Consider the following 22,738-nt stretch of genomic DNA (forward strand, 5'->3'; position numbering starts at 1 on the left):
GTAGTGTTTGACACAATGGTTATAATAATCCTGCTGAAATATATGTTTTGCTCGAAAATGATGAAATTTCAAGTCTCAGATGGGCCACAGGGAAAAGTTCATGTCCAAGTGACTAACCAACAATTCTAACCATTGATTTACATGGACAATGTTTGGATGGTGCTGATCATTGTATTAAAGTAATTAATGGTGATGCCATTGATTAATTGTTTTTAAATATCATTAGTGGGCCATGTGCCCAATAGAATAATAGAACGGTGACACACATGTTACACATGTAATTATTAAAATGATTTTTGGGTTTGTTTGACTTTTCATTTCATTGATAAATACCCTGTAAATGGGTAATAATTATTTCATTTGGTATTTCATTACTCTCCCCGATGCTTGATTTGACCAACTACTCTTTAGACACAAAAACTGAGAATTCTGCAAAATATTTGTGAGTCCCACCGTGATGTATGTTGCTTATCCATACCGTTCATCCATTATGCCACTTGAATTTATGGCATGAGCCAAAAAATGAGGCATATCCAAAGCTTAAGTGGACCACGCTATGGAAAAAGGAAATCAAACACTTTTAGTTAAAAACCTCTTGGGGCCATTGTTTCTTTTGGTGTGGGCCACTTGAGTGTTGGATCTGCCTCATTTTTCGAACATGCCTCAAAATATTATGGTAAAATAGATGGACAAATGGATATATAATATACATCACTTTAGGGTCCACAATTTTAAACTAGCTCTTTTGAATCGGTTTTCCAATGTAGAAATTTCGATGAATTTTCAAACGGGTGAAATGGTAATAATTACCCATTTATAAGGTATTTACACAAGCTTTGAAAAATCAAACAGGCCCTTAGGTGTAATCCAACCTTTCACCGTGGTTTTCAAACCCCCTCTTCGAGAGGATTTGAAACCCCCCATTTACTTTATGCTGCCAAACAACCATGGGATTTAAAACCCCCTCAAATCCCCCAAATCCATGGTGCCAAACTACCCCTTTGGTGAGCCTACCATGATGTTTGTCAAAAATCTATTATATCCATCCATTTTTGGAGATCATTGTATGACTTGAGACCAAAAAGTGAACAGGATCCAAGATTAAAGTGGCTGCACTAAACGAAAAGGTGGATAGGGAAATTCATTCTGTTAAAACCTCCCTGGGGTTGCCAATGATGTTTACATCCCATCCATTCCGTTCATCACGTCATTCCTATTGGGATGAACTGAAAACCCAAATATTATCCTGATGCAAAACTTCTGTGGCCCCAGGAATATTTCAACCATGGACGTTTAATCCTCACTTGAGTCTTGGATCCGGCTCATTTTTATACTCATGTTCTAAAATGAGGTCAAAAAACAGATGGACGGGGTTGATTTCTCACAAACATTATGGTGGGCCCCACCTTATTTACAGTGCTTACTACACCAAAATCATCATTTAGGAACAGTTTAAAACTGTTCCTAAATGAGCCGTCACAGAAAAATAGGAACGGTTCAGAACCGTTTTGGGTACCATTTCAAATTTCAGAAACAAAATTTTAGGAACGATTTTAAACCGTTCTAGTGCCAACGGTCATATTTTAGGAACGAAATTTTAAAAATGGTTTTAAACCTGGATTTGGACATGTTTCTAAATCTCCATTCACCCCTGGGCTATCAAACCATTGTACATACGGCACATTATCCATTACATCACTAAAATTGAACAGTCCAATCATTGCACATATAAATCAACTGTTAAAAGGCTTTGATGAGTCGCATGTTGGTAATCTTACACTTGTGGCCCACTTGACATTGGAAATTTAATCATTATTTTAATCAAGTATATATTTCAATAGGCTTGTTAGAATCATTCTCTTTCCATGACATGTAGACTAATTTAAGATATTAAAGTTGATTTAATAAATAAATCCAAATTCCTATAAATATAAGACATCATTGCATTCCTTTTTTTAAAATTACATGTATTCCAAATATAAGTTGCCAAACACAGCATAGAATTTGAAATCATCTTAATTTGTGATTTAAATTCTAATGTTTGCCACACCAATATAAAAAACTCATCTGCACACCACCCCATGTGCAAACTAGCCATCCATGTCTAAGATCCAAGCCATCCAACAGGTGTGTCCAACCTTGTAGAGGCCTTTGCTTAGAAATCACGCCAATCCACTCAACAAACACGCCTGTGTTTGAAATAAAAAATAAAGGGACAGCATGTAAAAACTTGCTATGTGAACTTCTAAGCCATTTTAGTCTCTTGAAAAAGCACCATACTGCCCAATGGCTGTGAACTTCCTATGTGATCTTTGCTTTGTACCCTTGTTCGGCACTTCCAAACCCCTTGGTCTCAAATGGAAAGCAAACATAGGAGGCTTCTCAGCTGACACCGCCTTCTCCTTGTAGCCATTGGAATAGTTGTGTTCTGTTCATTGCCAATTCCCAGTCTTTTAGTTACTACTGGTACCGCTCCCACAATGGAGGCTGAAACAAGTATGAAAAGAGATTTGAGGGATCAAGTGAAGAATAAAGCACATTGACTCCCAAAAAATTGCAACCAACCAAGTTTTCTGTGACGCAATGCAATCAAGCAACTATTTTGCTAATGTTGGTACAGCTTTCAAATCCATATAGTGAAATAGGTCAACACCCTAAGGCAATGTTTGGAAACCATGGATTCCACGAAAAACAATGGAAAGGGGTTTTTCTTTGATACAACAGGAAGAATGTAAGGAAGGTTTCCTATCTACTACGACAAATCAGGGGGAGGCTATCCCGCTCATTACAAATGCTTGAAGCAGGCTTTGTGCAGCATGGGTTTGTTCGGGTGTTCCAGATATTATAATGACAGTCTCAGTTGCCCCAGGTGCATTTTCAGTGATGGTAATTTTAGCACCAGAAATCTGAAAATGCATTTATTAGTCAGTAACAAAGCATCAAGGATGCAGGGACATCAACAGCCATCATGTCTCAAAATAAACCTCGGCTATCGATTTTAAACAGCCTCCATCCTCTCCATAGATAGAAGCAACAAGTGATCGAGGAGCAACAACTTCTACAGTCGTGCTTATGATAAAAGATGGATGGCCTCCACTACATAGACAAACAGATATCCAAGGCAATGTCACTAACTGACGTAATTCAGCACCTCAAAATACTACTGAAAAAAATTAATACTAAAAGAGTAGAAATGCACAAACCCTCTAGCTCCACCCATTCTTCGTTGGGGAGCTCCTATGTAATATGAAATTCCAATTGGACCACCACCATCCCGTGTGCCTTATATTCAAAATAAAACCAAATTGAGAGGGAAGCGTATACAAAAATCAAAAAATCAAAAAATTCTGAGATCTTTACGATATCACTGATTAAGTAATAATATATGATGGTGTGGAATAACACATGTAAAAATTTACATCCAAGAACTTGTGCAAAGGTTTCATAGAGACGTGATAATAGAAATTGTAAAGAACATAACTGAAAGGGAAGGGAATCAAGTGGGAAAATGGTCTCCTTGTAGTTTTTGGTATATGACTTACAGCTGCCAAGCGGGAAGGAAAAAGCAATTGACAGCTACAGTTTAGGTCTCAATTGTTTCTATGGAACATTTGTTTGCAATCCACATAGGAGTAATGAAAAAGCACCCATCAAGGGATGTCAAGACTCCAGTCATAGCTTTTTCCCAAAAAGAAATCCCTTATCCTTAGCTTTCTACACCAGAGCAGATCGATTGAAAGGATGTGCTGACAATATTCACGACAATGGGGCAGAATTAAATGTAGAATGACTGATAAAAATGAAATGAAGATTTCACAAGGACCCTTCAAATTGATTTACCAGAGTTCCAGATCTTAAGTTTTAAATCCATTGTAATACCTAAAAAGCATGGCATCTCTAACATAGAAGGGTTACAAAAGGCAGTTTATCAGATCTGAAGAGCAGACCAAAATAATAAGAGATTGGGAAATTCAAAAGAAGTGATTTAGAGTAAGAAAATTCTGAAGAGCAGACTAGAGCAGACTTCTGTAACTTATCTAGCTCATTTTGGTCCCTTTAGAAGAATTTAGGCCAGCCAAGAAAATTCTCCAACAAAAAGAGTTCAATTCAACTGCATCATACAAACCATGCAACAAACTCCTAGCTGAATAGACACACAAAACAGCAAATTCGATGCTCCTTGAAAATAATAAATATATTGTGAACACTAAAAACAACTTTGCTTAGTAATTGAAAGCACAAAAGCCTTAAACATTGAATTATAAGTAGAACATAGTAGGAGATGGAGGAAAAAGAGAAGTCCAGAAATTTGGAAGCAAGGAAGTACTAGTGTTGATGTGTAAGATTACTATCTTCAAAACATACACTATGTCAATATATTTTAATAAAGAAATATTAGAACATATAAAAATGAGGAAGACAATAAAAAGTGTCAAGGGAAGAACCTGCTTTCACTAGGAACAGAAAAATTGTTCAGGCAAAGAGCACAAGATACTAACTGCCAAAGCAAGAGGAAGAAAGATATCCTAAGGTCAGTGAGACATCACACATGTATATAAGCACTTGAACCTCAAACATAAAATAACCAAATAAACTGAAAAGGTAAGTCTTAAACAAGTAAAAACTGGAAAGAAAATGTTGATAAACAGTGTCAATTATGCTAACCTACCACAATGGTTACACTACAAACATGGGTAAAAGCAGAACGACTTACCTGACTATGATAGTGAATAGTATTTGCACAGATTATAAGAATACCACCAATTAGAGAAGGCACAACAAGAAGCTTGTAGGCATTATAAACAATAGGGGATTCCACCTGCTGCAGTTCTGGGGCTACACCTACTGCAGTTCAACTGAATATATACTTGAACTTGCACCATAAACACAAGTCAAGCCTGACCTAAGATAACCACAAGATGAACCACAAGAGAAGCAAATCTCTCCTATACAGATACCTGAAAATCCCTCTTCTAGGAAATCCTGGATTTGGCTTAGTACCTAAGCAAGCTGAAAATAGGCAACAACAATGCAGTGTTAGCTAAACAAAATAACTTGACCACCATTGAATATACATGATATAGAAATGTTAAAACTCTAAATCTACATCCAAACTAGCAATTGTCTTAACACTCTAAATTTACATCAAAACTGGTAGAGTCTACTTTCAGTAAAGTGTTTTATCTGTGATATAATTCCTTACCATGCAGTGATGATCGAAGCCATCAACACATTTGTCCAAAAAAGTGTTAGACTATTGTCCCTAATTGATGAACTCAGTAAAGCAATGATGCCATGCAACAAATGAGCCAATTCCAACTTCGCCTAAAGTCGAATGATATCTGTCTGGCTCGGGCAATTCGACGTCTCCTTTGATAATGATATCAATGGCAACCTTGTAAAATTCTTCCCGAAGAGGTTTGCTATATATAGATGCGTATAGCTACATGGCCCACCAGATGACCAAACCAGCCTGAATTTTTCACAATTAATGAGCAGCTTTCCATGTAAACTCTCTAGTAAAGCATTGTGGAGCCTGTTTTAAGTCTATACTCTAAATAATTGCATCCATTTCAAATAAGCATATTACATCCAAACACAAATATAATCACAAGTCAAATATTACATAACTCTTGCTACAATTTGAAAATATAATCCAAAGATCTCATATCATTCATGCATTAACTTTCATTGGTGATCATTTGCCATGTCATGTGCATGTCACGTCCAATTGCCTCACATGTGTCAAGTAGCTTCTCTTATAAAAGAAAGACTAAAAATTAAATCTCTTGTTAAAAAAAAAAAACAATGTGCTACTATTTTTGCTATAACAAATCAAAAACCATATGAAGTTCACATAAAAACAGAGGTTAAGCCAGTGGATTTGTGACCATCCATTTGCAGCTGCACATGCTAATGTGAAACATGTGTGTGGGATCCAACTTTTCATTAGGTGAGCCAACTGTATGCAAATGAAATGGACAGTGAGCAATTAACATAGATGTATGGCATATCGGCTTGAGCAAATGGCCTGAATTTTGCACAAGGGAAGCTATGTTGTGGCTTGATGATGCATGTATAAACTCTCTCATCAAACACCTCAAATGCGCCGAGAACCATAGCTAATAAAATCAAGACATTACCAATTAAATCTCTAGTTAAAGCCTAAAAATGATGTGTAACTATTCATACTGAAGTAACCCATCAGTAAAATAGAAGTACATAAATGGAAACCTATCATGATGTACTTATTCCACCCAAAGTGGTGTTGGTGGTAATCCACACTAAAAAATCCAGTGCATCTCAGTGTGGATGGAGGACACCTTCGGATTGGAAGTTTCCAATCCATCGATCAATTACTACAAATAAATAGTCAAGGATATAACAATAAATAACTGAAGAGGCCAAAGATTGGATAGTTAGAAACTTCCACTTGGGTCAGGTTCTAATAGAATGAAAACTAGTATAATTGTAGACATATTACAAATGCGAATAAAATTTTGTCCTGAATAGGAAATCACCGTTTTCAATCAATATCAACTTGAAAGAATTAACTTATCACAAAATTCAAACCTCTTGGCCTATCAATATTCTCTATGAACAACCAAAAATTAGAATACAGCCCCCAAAGGGAACACAGAGAAAATGGTCATATAGAAGAAGAGCATATGCAAAAGTCAAGCTAGCTCACTCATAAGGTGGTCTTGCACAAAAAAAGTATTAGCAGCTTGAATAAATTGCTAGTTGTGCTAATTGAAGATAGATGTGTGATCCTTGTTAGTTGTCATGCATCATTTCTGCACATGGTCATCTTCACAAGAAGGTCCCTTTTATCCGCTGCTGATATGCTTGACATGCTTACCAAGTTGGCATGTGTACTGAGAAAGCCATCCCTGATTGTCGAGTCTATGATACACTAAATAGACACGATAGAGAAATGTTGAGGCCATTCATGTGAAGAGGAAATCCATGGCACAAATGCCAACATAACATCCTTGCAAAGCTAACATTCTTTCTCCTTAATGGAGGAAACAAATTTACACTTTTTTTTTTAAAGATTCCCATGCCAAAAACAGGACATCTGTGAATACACATAAAAACACATGGTTTGTAGATAAACACATGATTAATTCATTGTTATTGCAAAATACCCCAATTCCACTAGTTTTTCACAACTTCCATTACCAATTGCTAGAAAATTACAAAAATGCCGATAGTTTTTCACAACTAATAAGATGATGGTGACCATCCGATCAATAGCTTTCAAACAATTAAAGTTGTTAATTCCATGTGAATTTATACAATGGTCCATCAAAGAAGGGTCAACTAGATAGATGTACAGTGGTTTTCATCCAACCATACAACGACTTGCGTAGGTCAAACTGGACCACTGCTAGCATGATTTCTCCAAAAAAGGGTCGTGGTTAAGCATTTCTTCAAACTGTTGGCGTGTAGAGTTCTATATAAAATACTATCGTCCTTTACATATACAAACCACAAAAGGAATGGAGTATCTAGCAGTAGATTTTCATAGCAAGAATTTAAAGCATTAAAAAAAAATTACTTGAAGAATATAACTAGAACTTTAAATTCATGAGACTATATATGTTTTCTTAGTTACAAAAGAAAAAATTCATATGATTATACTAACTTTAAGTACGGATTAATAGGTAAATAAAAATGAAACGGGGAAAGAAATCTAACTAATGTAGCTCTCCCAAGGAGAGGAAGTGCATGCGAGTGCTAAGAATTATGACATATAGTTTATGTCGATGGAGGGTAGGCGCAGAGTCTTAGACCAATCCACTCCCTTGTCTGGTTGGAGCCTTGCTTTGAATAATGAAGGCATATTCCACAACTCTAATTTCTTAAGGGTCTTCAGGTGATGTAGTTGTAACATCTCGGAAAAATCCGTACAAAGACCTAAGTACCACCTCAGGTAGAAATCACTAAGGACCAAATCCTTTAGGAAACTAGACGAAAATTAATTAAGTACTAAACTAAATTAATCGGTGAATTATTTTAAACCACTTTTTATACGAGCTGCAAGACCCAAAACTAGCAGAATCGCTAGCGCTACGTTACTTAAAAACCTAGGATCAATCTCAAAACCCAGTTGCTCTCGGGAGCATCTTGAAACTCCATATCGGACCTGGACCGCGCGTCGAAAGTCCGAATACCTCGAAGCTATATGGTTATTACCACCTTGCTGGACTTGACAACCATCTTAGAAATTAAGTCCAAATAGTATCCAAAAATGCACAACTTGAGCCCAGAGCGAAGTGTGTGAGAAACGCGAATATCTTTAGAAAATGAACCCAAACTTAAGTGAATTGGGCCATTCACTTGTAGGCCAAATTTAAGGTTTTGGACCTTCATATTTTGACCCAACTACACCCATGGATCAAAAATTTTTTCCAACACATGTCCGTGTACTTGTGGCCCTGATCGAGTGGTGATGACTGTTGAACTGAAATAGGTCCTCCGCAGTCGATCCGTAAATTCGATCGGACCAAAATCTTAACCTGACATAGATCCATTGTCAGAGAACCTTCTCCGGACCGTATGTAGGAAATGGGCCTCCAGATGAGCTCCGTTAGCCTGTAACAGCCACTCTTTGGCTATAACCTAAGTATACTATGGCCCTGGGGCCATTGACATCAGTTCTAGTCCTATATAAGGGCCTTAACCCACACTTCTCTCATTCCATACGAATTCCAAACCCTAAGAGAGAGAAGAGAGAAAAAGAGAAGGAAGGAGTGAGGAGAAGAGAGAGAGAGTGAGAGTGAGTTGCTGGGATTCATTCTCACCGCTCCGCGTGCCGAATCAGCCTGCATGCGTCGCTATACCGATGATTTTGATTCCGTTGTTGGGTAAGAAACCCTAACCCTAATCTGCTTTAGGCATCCAAATAGAAGAAAAGACAAAATAGCTAACCTATTTCATGATTCAGGTAGTCGTTGTGCCATAGACGAAGGCATAGTGTTCGAACTGAGTTCGATACGAGTTTACCGACGGAAGGTGCAGACTATAAATGTTTAGATTATGGTTTTCAAGGCTTTTAATGTCCGTTAATGATTTATGACTGACTTGATTGCTGTCACATGTGCTTAGATATGTTGTTTTTCATATATTACATATATATGTGAACAATGTTGAATATAATGAATTCTATGTGTTTGTTGAAGTGTTTGAATGAATATGGAATTATGATTTATACTTGCTATGATTGTTTGATTGAGAATGCATGATTGTTGTGCTTGTGGCAACTCCTTGTGAAAGGATTTACTACAATATATGCTATAACTAATTTATTACACATATGATTATATGTGCAGTCTAAGTGTTTGATAAAATACCTGAATGAGAAAATACTTGTTGAAATGCATTTAATTAGGGTGTTGAGATATGATTCTCAATTTCCTTATCTATAGTTACAATTTCCTTCATATAACCAGCTTACTACCACGCGCTATATGGATGAAATGCTTATGTGGGACAACATGTGTATTATGTGTTTGTTAAAATGCTCAAATGTGATTTATATTTGAATCATTTGTCATATGCTATTTGACTATCAAATATGAATGCCTGTTGTGTTTGAGTATGATTGGGACTACTGCATAGTCCAGGCAATCGGTAATGATTCTCGAGTTAATGGCCGATGTTGTTTCACCACACAAGACATGTTCGAGGAATCCAAGTCGTACGCTGATTATCGATAGTGGTTAGGCCATAAAGAGTGTGTATGCACTCCATGTCGATTAATTTAACGTACGCTCGTACCAGTCGAGCTTGTCAAGTAACCCTATTGGCCCATTGTGTGTTCACCATATATGGTAGCTACTACTTGAATCTAAGGTACAACTAACCAGTGCAAAGCTTGTTAACCTTGGTACCATGATTCGCTAAGACTCATGAGCCGGGCATGGTGGTATGGGACACTATGGTGGAGTTGTCGGCCTACGATGGGGTGACGAGCCTCCCCGTAGTGTCCAGTGAGCAAACCAAACTCGTGAGCCAAATACGGTGGTATGGGACACTGTATTCAAGCTGTTGGCCTACGATCAGGTGACGAGACTCTCGTAGTGACCTCAAGTATACACTAGGACTGCAATCGGGTGATGAGCCTTTCCGTAGTGACCTTAAGTGTAAACTACGCCTGCGCTGAGGTGATGAGCTTCTCCGTAGCGACCCGGAACTGCCCATCATATGTGATTAACTCGGATTGACAACCTTAGATGGATCATTGTTTGGGTATATGATATAAAGGGAGGTACCTTAGTTTCTCGAATCTGCTGTATGAATAGGCCTAATTAAGAACTTGGTTAATCACGCACATGCACCGCATTACATGTGCCTTTGGCATTGGAGTTGAGCACAGCGGGAGTGTTGCATGCCACGATCATGAGATGATGCTGCAGAGGGAGTACAGGTGAGGGCATACATCATTAATACATATCATCCTTGCATTAACTAGAGTACTTAGGAATGCTTGTTGTATTGCTTTATCATTACTGCTTGACTGAATTAATAACATATTAACCTTTGCCTTATAGCTCCATTGAGTTGATCACTCACTTCCACTCTGGGATGGTGTTTTAAAACACTAACCAAACTCTGTTGTAGTTTTAGGTGATGTCGAGGCTTACAAGGCGGAGCCTAACTTCTACGATGGCGAGGAGTTCTCGTATCTGCAATTCTCTGGTGGGTCTATGTAGACCTGGAGTTGCATCACCAGGGCTACAGGAATATGGATTAGATGACATACACTTTATCATTTTGTATATTTTAGAACCAAACATGTAATTATTTAACCTGGTATCATGTTCATACTCTAGGGACTCACAAACACTTATATGCTTTATATACTTATCACAATCTTTCGCTTGCATAATTTAACTGTCTCTAGAATATGATATGCTGATTTGGTATAATCCCACTCATGTTTAATGCATTAATACAGACAACATTTAATCATCAATTTCTATGTTGCATAAGTGATGCGTTGGAACTCGGGAGTTAAGCTTCTACTCGACCCTCGATCTTCAAGGCGTTACAAGTTGGTATCAGAGCATGATTTGGATTAAACTGGACCTGGGTTGTGGTAACACGATGTACACTGATGTACTTTGATCTAAGAGGGAGTGATAAAATGTAAAAACAGTCGTATAATTCTCAGTTTCGCCGATAGGTGAAACTGACCGTTGAAAACGGACCAGTAGGCATCGGTGATCATGCGAGATGGCCTCAATTCTTTTCTATACTGTCAATCAATGGGTTTAGACCATAATTCGGCCTATTCCACAACAACCTAAAACGCTGAATATACACGAGATGGATATCGAAAATGACTCAAACAGACTTGGGGGCCCAAACGGTGCAACTTGGGGGGAACCAAAGTGGACCCCGCACATTTTCAACACCCGGGGGGGGGATGCTATTGCCCCTGGGGAGAGCCCTCACGCCACTGTCCAGCGACCGGCGATGCCATCGCCGGATCGGCGAGGCCTCGACGTTCGAGTCGCCCGGGCCTGTCAGGCCGGCATATCTACACGGCTGTGGTCCCCATGAAAACATGTGGGACCCCTTATATCTTTCCCATTTATTTCATTACTCTCATCCCCCCTTCCAAGCTTCCCAAATCTCTCAAATCTCCATTTTTCTCTCTCAAATCACCCCTTCAATCTCATCTTATTCCTCTTTCTTGCACCACCACCACCATTCTCTCAAACCCATCTTCTACAACCTCCTATCTCCCTCATTCCCTTCCATTTGAGTACAGAAACCCTCCCTTGTGTCTCAAAAATCTCAAAGTCCAACAACTCATCCTATCCCTCCATTTTATGGCTCTTTTCGAGCTCGTGATGGTGATTTTCTCCCTTTCCACACTTCTTTCTCTCATGCGGAAGAAGAGGGCTTCCACGGATGAAGCCAGGCCTAGCCGCCCTACCCGTTCGAGGAGGCAGAAAGGAGCCAAAGCAAGTTCCAACATCGATCGGGAAATAAGGACAAAGTGGGATCTCGATCCCTAGGCTCCCCTTGAAAGAGCTCTACTGGCAAATATGTCACTTGGAAGGTTTCAAGGCCGTAGGGTTCTCTTTGAAGCACACGTAGATGAGAAGCTCTTTAAGATTTATCCAGTGATGGATCTCTGTCGGACGTCGGGTGGGGTCTCATATTTGAGGGCAAGACTCATGGGAATGAGAGCACTGTCCGAGCTTCTACGACCATATACGAGAGCCACTACTGGAGCCTCTGTCCTTCTCTATCCTCATGGGAAGGCGGGAAGCCATTGTTAATGTGGACTTGATAGCTCGAGTCATGGGGATGCCACGGGGAGAGGGTCATGCCAACGAGAAGAGTCTCAGGAGTGCGCGTGAAAGAGATCGACATACATGATTTCTTTGTGTCCGACTGGTCCACTGGAATCAAGGCAATTGCCTCCTGGCATCCGAGATGACTCATGACTTCCGCCTGCTCCCCCATATCTTCACATACAATGTGTCTCCCCGATGAAGCAATCGTAGCGAGTGCACACGTCTAATGGTAGACTTTCTGTACTGAGCTGGGCAGGGAGACAAGCTGTGCTTACCTACGTATGTACTACTATAGATAGTTTAGACCGCACGCTCTCTTAGGACAACCATTTCACTCCCATTCGGTCGACTTATATGCAAGTTTGCAAGTGAATTCGGCTACAGACTGGGAGCAGAAATTCCTATGCCGATCCATTTCATCAATGACACTACTCTTAACAACATGAATATTAGGCCACGACAATGTCAAGCCCGACTCGATGAGAGTGAGGATGAGACGAAAAGTGAAGGGGAAGAGAGTGATGAGGAAGTCAGAAATGAGATAGAGGAAGAGGAAGGGCAGGAAGAGGAAGAAGAAGAGGCCTAAGACACTGATGAGGGCTCTCCTCCTGCTACACATGAGCACGACAGTGATTAGGCTGCTATAAAAGCCCGCTTGGCTCAGATCGAGGAGGGCCAAGTCACCCTGAGACAGGAGATCACAGAGACCCAAGCCAAGCTTGAAGACAATCAGGCCTTCGTGAAGCGAAAATTTAGCAAAGTATCTCGCACCTTGAGGGTTATCCTGTGTTGTATGCAGGACAAGGGTGCACCTCCACTATTGCTAGATTCAGACGACTAGTTATACATGTAGTTGTCTTTTAGTTTGCTTTGTTGCTTGTTTTCTTATTTCTATGTATAGCCTTGATAGGCTTAGTGATATGGTAGAGTGGTTGGTATGCTTTAGCATTTGAAACCTTAGATTAGCTCACATGCATCTTCTGTCATGATCCATGTAATACTACATCTCATGTATTGTGGCAATTTTAGTTAAATGAAATGCATATGGCTCCTTTTGTTATGAAATATGTAGAATGCTTGAGAAATTGCATGTTGTATGCTAAATCTCACATGCGTTGCACCCTATGTTGTATATAGGGAATGTCACCTAAGAGCACGCGGAGTACGACATGTCTCACACTTGGTGACTCGATTAATGGGGCACCTCTCCTAAGCGATAGCCATACGGACCCCAGTTTGGGCCCGACTCACGAGATTATGTCGGATTCTCAGCCGGCCACTGGCCCCACAAATGGGCCGACACCTGTTACACCACTGGTTCTTGAGTAGAACTGTGCGTCTACTTCAACGCCTCACATGCCTCTGGCGGCTCCTCGTACTGATAGGCTAGAGCAGATGATGCTCCTTATGCAGCAGCAGCATCAGATATGGATTACCATTGCAAGGGACCTTACCCAGAATATGAGCGTGACTCCACCTGTACCACCTGTGCACCCTGCTGGAAACATGAGTGCTAGTGGTTTATTTGAGTGATTTTAGCGCTTCTGACCTCCTACATTTACGGGTACTCACAGACTCGAGGATGCTGGGTATTGGCTTGACCACATCTCTAAGATGCTAAAGTCGCTGTACTGCATTGAAGCAGAACAGGTTGAGCTAGTCACCTATATGTTTGAGAAGGAGGCCAGTCTCTAGTGGGACAGCGTTTTGCGGACCATTTCTGCTGGGTACATATAGACGTGGGAGGCCTTTGAGACGTGCTTCCATGGGAAGTATTTCCCTCTCACCTACCGCAATGAGAAGGAGGGAGAGTTTCTTCGCCTCTAATAGGGAGGAATGACAGTGGCGGAGTATGAGAACAGGTTCACAGAGCTGGCCAGATATGCTCCGCTGATATTAGCAGACCAACCGATGCGAATGCAGCGATTTTCTAAGGGTCTGCTACCCGAGATACGCTTAAAGATGTGTTGCGCTAGCATACTCAACTTGCTGAGCTGGTGGACATGTCTCTGCGAGATGAGTAGGATGGGGACAGGCTGTCCCGTACCGGTGTACCTATGGTTCCTAGGCCTCAACCAGATTTACTGAGTAGGCCGTTCCTCGACAATAGGCCGTGAGCAGATTCTGCTCCTCTGCTTACGGCTCCACCGACACAGCCAAGGTGACCTGATATATGGTGAACCTACTGCAAGAGGTCAGGCTATGCTGACACTTAATGTTTCACCAGGATGAGGGACAACGACTTTATGCCTCCTCAGATGATCAACCGACAGATGCTACTAGTTATCTCAGCTCCACCTCTACGTTATGTACTACCTGCACAACCTTCTTACCAGCCGCCTGCACCTCAATTTAGGCCACCTCAGCGACCTATGGTACCACAGCCGAACCGAACTCAGCAGGTGCGAGTACATGCACTTACAGCTGAAGTGTCTGAGTTAACAGCTACAGTGCCCTTAGCCTTCGAGGTCACTGCCCACATCCAAGGTACACCTGTATTTCTGTTGGTGAACACCGGGTCCACTATTTCGTGATACCATGTTCTACGGTCAAGCGCTTAGGGTTGAATACGACCCTATGGTTGGGGTGAGAGTTATCGTAGCAGCAGGAACTTTTACAAATGCCACTAAGTTGTGTGAGGGTTGCTTGACAGATTTAGGGAGCAGAACAATATACATTGACATGATTGTCACCACGATATATCATTTCGATGTCATCCTTGGCATGGATTGGCTTACTGAAATGAGGGTCAAGATTAACTGTGAGACCCGACTAGTGATGATACACGAACTCAAAAATGCGACCTTCACATTCCCCGTTCAGGTCAGTTGCCCCTTTCGGGTCCTTTGCTATTCTACCCTATTAAAAGATCATGATGGTCCGATGCTTGAAAACACGCCCGTAGTCCAGGACTTCTGGGAAGTGTTTGAGACGATACTTAGATTGCCTCCCCAGCGCGAGATCGACTTTACTATTGACCTTGTTCCTGGTGCGACACTCATTTCATTACTCACCTATCACATGCCTCCATGTGAAATGGAGGAATTAAGGATACAGTTTGATGGCCTGTTGGATTCAGGTTTCATACGGGTTAGCGTGTCTCCTTGGGGAGCACCCGTGTTGTTTGTGAAGAAGAAAGATGGCTCACTGTGATTGTGTATTGATTATCGCAGGTTGAACCAGGTGACAGTGAAGAACAAGTATCCTTTACCTAGGATAGATGATCTATTCGACCAGTTGAAGGGGGCACAGTATTTCTCGAAGATTGACTTACAGTCAGGGTATCACTAGTTGTGCGTCAGGGATGAGGACGTGCAGAAGAGAGCGTTTAGAACCAGTTTTGGGCACTACAAGTTCCTTGTGATGTCATTTGGACTCATGAATGCATCAGCCATATTCATGGATCTGATGAACCGGGTATTTCAGCCATATCTGTTTCAATTTGTCATCGTATTCATAGATGACATTCTGATATACTCTAAGAGTCAGGAGGATCACGAGGAACACCTACGAGTAGTCTTTGATACGCTCAGGAAGAACCAGTTGTTTGCTCAGTATAAGAAGTGTGACTTCTGGAAGGAAGAAGTCAAGTTCCTAGGACATGTGGTGTCCAAGGAAGGAATAATGGTAGACCTTGTTAAGGTGGCCGTAGTTTAGGACTGGGAGCGGCCCGGTTCAGTTACTGAAGTGAGGAGTTTTCTTGGCATGGTAGGTTACTACCGTCGATTCATTAGGGACTTTTCCAAGATAGCCAGACCATTGTCACAGCTAACTCAGAAGGATCTTAAGTTTACCTGGAATGAGAGGGCAGAAGCAGCTTTTTAGGAACTGAAGGACAAGTTGACATCCGCACCCATCCTAGTATTGCCAGAGCAAGGGGTCAAATATACGATATACACCGACGCGTCTTGTGTTGGTTTGGGTTGTATTCTGATGCAAAAAGACAGAGTGATCACCTATGTATCGCGACAGTTGAGGAAACACGAGGAAAACTACCCTACGCATGACTTGGAGTTAGTAGCCGTCATTTTTGCATTGAAGCTCTGGAGATATTACCTCTATGGAGTGGAGTTCGAGCTCTTTTGTGACCACAAGAGCCTCAGATACGTATTCACACAGAGAGACTTGAATATGAGGCAGCGACAGTGGATAGAAACCTTGAAGGACTTCAAGTTCAAGGTCTCCTACCATCCTTGTAAGGCTAACCTTGTGGCAGATGCGTTGAACTACATGACGATAGCATTTGTGGCTCCTCTGTTGATCGATGAATGGAACATGATAGAGTTTGTGCGAGACTTTTAGCAAAAACTTAGGGTAGAGGAGCCATTCAAGAGCATCACACATATTCGTGTACAACCACTTATCGATGACCGGATCATAGTGACTCAGGGGGAAGATAAATGGTTAATAGAGTTAAGAAAGTGAGCCAGTGACGATGAGGACTCTGAATGGAGAGTTGATATGGATGGAGGTTTACGTTATCGCGGCCGCCTATGCGTCCCAAACCTTCGTGACTTGAGAAAGGAAGTTTTCGAAGCTGCTCACAATTCGAAGATGGCGATGCATCCTGGCAGTACGAAGATGTATCGAGATATGAAACGTTCGTACTGGTGGGACAACATGAAGGCCCACATAGCAGACTATGTATTCCGTTGTCTCATGTACTAGCAGGTCAAGGCCTAACATCGCCGACCTCCTGGACTACTTCAGCCCATGCCCATAGCTGAATGGAAATGTGATTTTATTTTTATGGACTTCATTCCAGGGTTGCCAAAGATGAGGAAGGGACATGACTCCATTTGGGTGATTGTAGACTGGTTGATGAAATCGGCTCATTTTCTCCTGATTAGAGTCTAGAACTCTGCAAATGATTTGGTCAGACTATACATCAAGGAGATAGTGCATCTGCATGGAGTTCTTATGGAGATCGTGTCAGACCGAGACACGTGATTCACATCTATCTTCTGGACTCATATCCAGGAAGCAATGGGTGTGAAACTGAAGGTCAATACCGCGTTCCACCCACAGATGGATGGGCAGACGGAATGGGTTAATTAGGTGTTGGAAGATATACTGCGAGCTTGTGTGCTAGATTTTAAAGACAGTTGGGATGACTATCTTCCTTATGCTGAGTTCTCCTATAACAACAGCTTTCATGCGAGTATTGGTATGGCCCCCTATGAAGCACTATATGGGCGTCCATGTAGAGGCCCGCATTGTTGGGCAGAGCTTGGCGAGAAGAGTTTGATTGGCCTCAAGTTAGTGCAAGGGACCTCAGAGAAGATAGACATTATCAGGCGTCAACTCCTAGCAGCACAGAGCAGACAGAAGAGTTACGCCGATATGAGACGACGACCGCTAGAGTTTGAGGTCAGGGACCATGTATTCCTGAAGGTTTCTCCGATGAAGGGAGTCCTCCGGTTTGGAAGGAAAGGAAAACTCACACCAATATTCATTGGCCCATTCCAGATACTAGACTGAGTGGGTGTGGTTGTGTACCGCCTTGCTTTGCCCACACTACTTGTAGGCATGCACAACCTATTTCATATATCGATGTTGAAGAAATACGTTCCTGACCCTTCCCACATTATCAAATGGGAGTAGGTACAGTTGAGTAAGAATGCTACTTATGTGCTGTGACCCACGCGTTTCCTAGACAGGAAGGAGCAGGTGCTGCGTAGTAAAGTGATTTCACTTGTGAAGGTACTGTGGACACACCATAGTGAGGAAGAGGTTACTTGGGAAACAGAAGCCAAGGTCTAAAAGAACTACCCTCAAATTCTCGAGGAGTACGAAAAGGTACTAATTTCGAGGACAAAATTTTTCTTTAAGGGGGGTAGATTATAATGTCTCGAAAAAATTCGTACAAAAACCCGAGTACCACCTCAGACAGAAATTACTAAGGACCAAATCCTTTAGGAAACTAGACGAAAATTAATTAAGTACTAAACTAAATTAATCGGCGAATTAGCTTGAACTGCTTTCTATACGAGCTACAAGACCCAAAACCAGCAGAATCGTTAATGTTGCGTTACTTAAAAACCTAGGATCAATCTCAAAACCCAGTTACTCTCGGGAGCATCTTGAAACTCCATATCGGACCTGGACCGCGGGTCGAAAGTCTGAATATCGCGAAGCTATATGGTTATGACAACCTTGCTAGGCTTGACAATCATATCGGAAATCAAGTCCAAATAGTATCCAGAAATGTACAACTTGAGCCTAGAGCGAAGTGTGTGAGAAACGCGAATATCTTTAGAAAATGAACCCAAACTTAAGTGAATTGGGTCGTTCGCTTACAGGCCAAATTTAAGGTTTTAGACCATCAGATTCTAACCCAACTACACCCTTAGATCAGGAAAAATTTCCAACACATGTCAGTGTACTTGTGGCCCTGATCAAGTAACGATGACCGTTGAACTGAAATAGGTGCTCCACGGTCGATCCGTAAATCCGATCGGACCGAAATCTTAACCTGACATAGATCCATTGTCAGGGAACCTTCTCCAGACCATATGCAGGAAATGGGCCTCCAGATGAGCTCCGTTGGCCCGAAACAGCCACTCTTTAGCTATAACGTAAGTATACCATGGCCCTAGGGCCATTATCATCAGTTTTGGGCGTATATAAGGGCCTTAACCCACACCTCTCTCATTCCATACGAATTCTAAACCTTAAGAGAGAGAAGAGAGAAAAAGAGGAGTGAGGAGAAGAGAGAGAGAGTGAGAGTGAGTTACTGGGATTCATTCCCGCCGCTCCATGTGCGGAATCAGCCTGCTTAGATCGCTATACCGGCGATTTCGATTCCGTTGTTGGATTAGAAACCCTAACCCTAATCTTCTTTAGGTATCCAAATAGAAGAAACGACGAAATAGCTAACCTATTTCGTAATTCAGGTAGCCGTTGTGTCATAGACGAAGGCATAGTGCTTAAACTGAGTTCGATACGAGTTCAACGACGGAAGCTGCGGACTATAAATGTTTAGATTATGGTTTTCAAGGCTTTCAATGTCAATTAATGATTTATGACTAACTTAATTGTTGTCATATGTGCTTAGATACGGTGTTTTCTGTATATTACATATATATGTGAACTATGTTGAATATAATGCATTATATGTGTTTGTTGAAATGTTTGAATGAATATGGAATTATGATTTATGCTTGCTATGATTGTTTGATTGAGAATGCATGATTTTTGTGCTTATGGCAACTCGTTGTGAAAGGATTTGCTACAATATATGCTATAACTAATTTATTACGCGTATGATTATATGTGTAGTCTAAGTGTTTGATAAAATGCCTCAATAAAAAAAATACTTGTTGAAATGCATTTAATCAGGGTGTTGAGATATGATTTTCAATCCCCTTAGCTATAGTTACAATTTCCTTCATATAACCTAGCTTACTACTAGGTGCTTTATGGATGAAATGCTTATGTGGGACAACATGTGTATTATGTGTTTGTTAAAATGCTCAAATGTGATTTATATTTGAATTGTTTGTCACATGCTATTTGACTGTCGAAGATGAATGCCTGTTGTGTTTGAGTATGATTGGGACTACTGCATAGTCCAGGCAATCTGTAATGATTCTCGAGTTAGTGGCCAGAGTTATTTAGGCACACAAGACACGTTCGAGGAATCCGAGTCGTACACTAATTATCAATAGTGGTTAGGCCACGAGGAGTGCGTATGCGCTCCATGTCGATTAATTCGACGTACGCTCGTATCAGTCGAGCTTGTCAAGTGTCTCGATTGGCCCATTATATGTTCACCATGTATGGACGCTATGCTTGAATCTAAGGTACCACTTACCAGTGCAAAGCCCGTTTAACCTTGGTACCACTATCTGCTAAGACTCATAAGCCGGGCATGGTGGTATGGGACACCGTGGTCGAGCTGTCGGCCTACGCTGGGGTGACGAGCCTCTCCATAGTGTCTAGTGAGCAAGCCAAACTTGTGAGCCGAATACGATGGTATGGGACACTGTATTCGAGATATCTACCTACGATCAGGTGACGAGCCTCTCGTAGTGACCTCGAATATACACTAGGATTGCGATCAGGTGACGAGCCTTTCCATAGTGACCTCAAGTGTAAACTAGGCCTGCGCTGAGGTGACGAACCTCTCCGTTGCAACCTGGAACTACCTATCATATGTGATTAACTAGGATTGACGACCCTAGATGGATCATTGTTTGGGTATATGATATAAAGGGAGGTACCTTAGCTTCCCGAATCTGCTGTATGAATAGGCCTAATTAAGAACTTGGCTAATCACGTACATGCACCTCATTGCATGTGCCTTTGGCGTTGGAGTTGAGCACCGCGAGAGTGTTGCATGCCGCGATCGTGAGATGATGTCGCAAAGGGAGTGCAAGCGAGGGCATACATCATTAATACATATCATCCTTGTATTAACTAGAGTACTTACGAATGCTTATTGTATTGCTTTATCATTACTACTTGACTGAATTGATAACATGTTAACCTTTGCCTTATAACTCCACTGAGTTAATCACTCACTCCCACTCTGGGACGGTGTTTTAAAATACCAACCAGACTCTGTTTTAGTTTCAGGTGATGTCGAGACTTACAAGGGGAAGCCTGACTTCTACGATGACGAGGAGGAGTTCTTGTATCTGCAACTCTCTGGCGGGTCTATGTAGACATGGAGTTGCATCACCGGGGCTACAGGGATATGGATTAGATGACATACACTTTATCATTTTATATATTTTGGAACCAAACATATAATTATTTAACCTGGTATCACGTTCATACACCGGCGACTCACAAACACTTATATGCTTTATATACTTATTGCGGTCTTCCGCTTGCGAATTTAACTATTTGTGGAGTATGATATGTTGTTTTGGTATAATCCCACTCATGTTTAATGCACTAATATGGACAGCATTTAATCATCAATTTCTATGTTGCATAAGTGATGCGTTGGAACTCGGGAGTTGAGCTTCTGCTCGACCCTCGATTTTTAGGGCGTTACAGTAGTCCTTTCGGAAGCTTCTTCCATTACTGGCAGTAATTGATCCGTAAATGTAAAAGACTTTGCAGAGCTCTTTCCTTCATGTCACACTCCTCTAATTTACGTAACCCTTTAAGATGTAAGGATTTGAGTTCAAAAAACCCTTGTGAAGCAAAAACCATTTCCTTTCCCTAATAAGAAGACCAAAGCAATTTGCGAATGCGAAGGTTTGACAGCTTCTTCAGCTTCGGCAGTGAGTCTTTCTCTAAATAGGAGTATACCTTGGTAAGCTTAGTGAGGTTTTCTGGGAATTCAGATACCTTGACTAATGTTCACTCCCCAAGTATAGGGTTGTGATGTAGTAATAAACTCGGTAAGACCGAGGTCGAATCCACAGGGACTGATACTTGTACGTTATCTGAAACCAAGTAGAACTAGAACTAGACTAAGATGTGATCCAACCAAATAGAATTTTAAGGAATAATTGTGGAATAATTATCTAAAACTTTAAGGAATTCAGAGGAAGGAAACTAGGGATTCAGAGGATCCACTTGTAGAGATCAGGGAGATCTTATGCCTGCATCAAGGATTATGGAATTCAAACTGAACTTTACTTGATCTGGTTTTCAAGCGATGAAAGGTATATGAATTAGAATGGATTCCATCACCAAACCATGCCCAGGAGACAAAGTAAATAACAGAATTAAACTAATTACCAACCAACCAACAATGTATGAAGATTAGGAAGGGTACTGTCATCCTACCATGCCCATGGAACAATGATGAACAACAGGGCTTCTTGACTTCATAAACATAAAAAAAAAGGGAATAGAAATATTCAAAGCCATTGCAGACCCATTGTAATTTTAGTCACAACAAATCATTAAAGACTAAGAAAAACATTCCTTTAATAATCAACTAAAATCACATTCAGTTTATGAATTTAAGTTAAAAGCTTGAAATAGTATCTCCCATCTCGCTACAGGCTTCACCTCTTAGCCCTAGCTAAGGGGTTTAGCGACACATGAATGGGTTGAACAAAGCAAATGAAAATAAAATAAAAAGAGAAAGAAAAGAACAAGAAGGAAAGAATAAAAACCAGCCGCACGTCTAGCCTCCAAAAGAACTTCCCCCTCTTGGTTCTCCCTGTCCACGTTCAAGCCTCGTTCACGTGCAACTCCTCTCCTTCCTGTCTTCCTCCTTTCCTTTAGCCTCCACGGCTGCCCACGCCAAGCTTCGATCCCCCCATCCCTCTACTCTTTTTCTTCTTATAGGCAACGACATCTTGTGTGCGTAGCCTTTACGCATAGGAGAAAACGTGCGTGCGTAATAGAGCTTACGCTGGATGTTGGTGGGCCCCACTTCTTGGTGTCAGGTGAAAGATCCATGCCGTCCATTAGATTCTGCTCGAAAAACTATGTAGAATTGACTG

At 41.2% G+C, this 22,738-nt stretch overlaps 1 protein-coding gene and 1 long non-coding RNA gene across 2 annotated transcripts in view; one reads left to right on the forward strand and one right to left on the reverse strand.

The window, feature by feature from the left end:
* Nucleotides 1-1,881: 1,881 nt before the first annotated feature.
* LOC131229128 (uncharacterized) lies at nt 1,882-3,332 on the reverse strand. The gene is made up of 2 exons (XR_009163184.1): nt 2,985-3,332; nt 1,882-2,906 (listed from the first exon to the last, which is right to left on the reverse strand). It is a non-coding gene; the product is annotated as an uncharacterized LOC131229128 (long non-coding RNA).
* Nucleotides 3,333-14,156: 10,824 nt separating this feature from the next.
* Nucleotides 14,157-22,738, forward strand: part of LOC131228796 (uncharacterized) — a 38,145-nt gene continuing 29,563 nt past the window's right edge. The window contains 1 exon segment of the mRNA XM_058224658.1: nt 14,157-14,256. Coding sequence (XP_058080641.1) covers nt 14,157-14,256 — 100 coding nt within the window.

Source organism: Magnolia sinica, chromosome 16 (genome assembly GCF_029962835.1).
Source record: "Magnolia sinica isolate HGM2019 chromosome 16, MsV1, whole genome shotgun sequence".
Classification (NCBI taxonomy): Eukaryota; Viridiplantae; Streptophyta; class Magnoliopsida; order Magnoliales; family Magnoliaceae; genus Magnolia; species Magnolia sinica.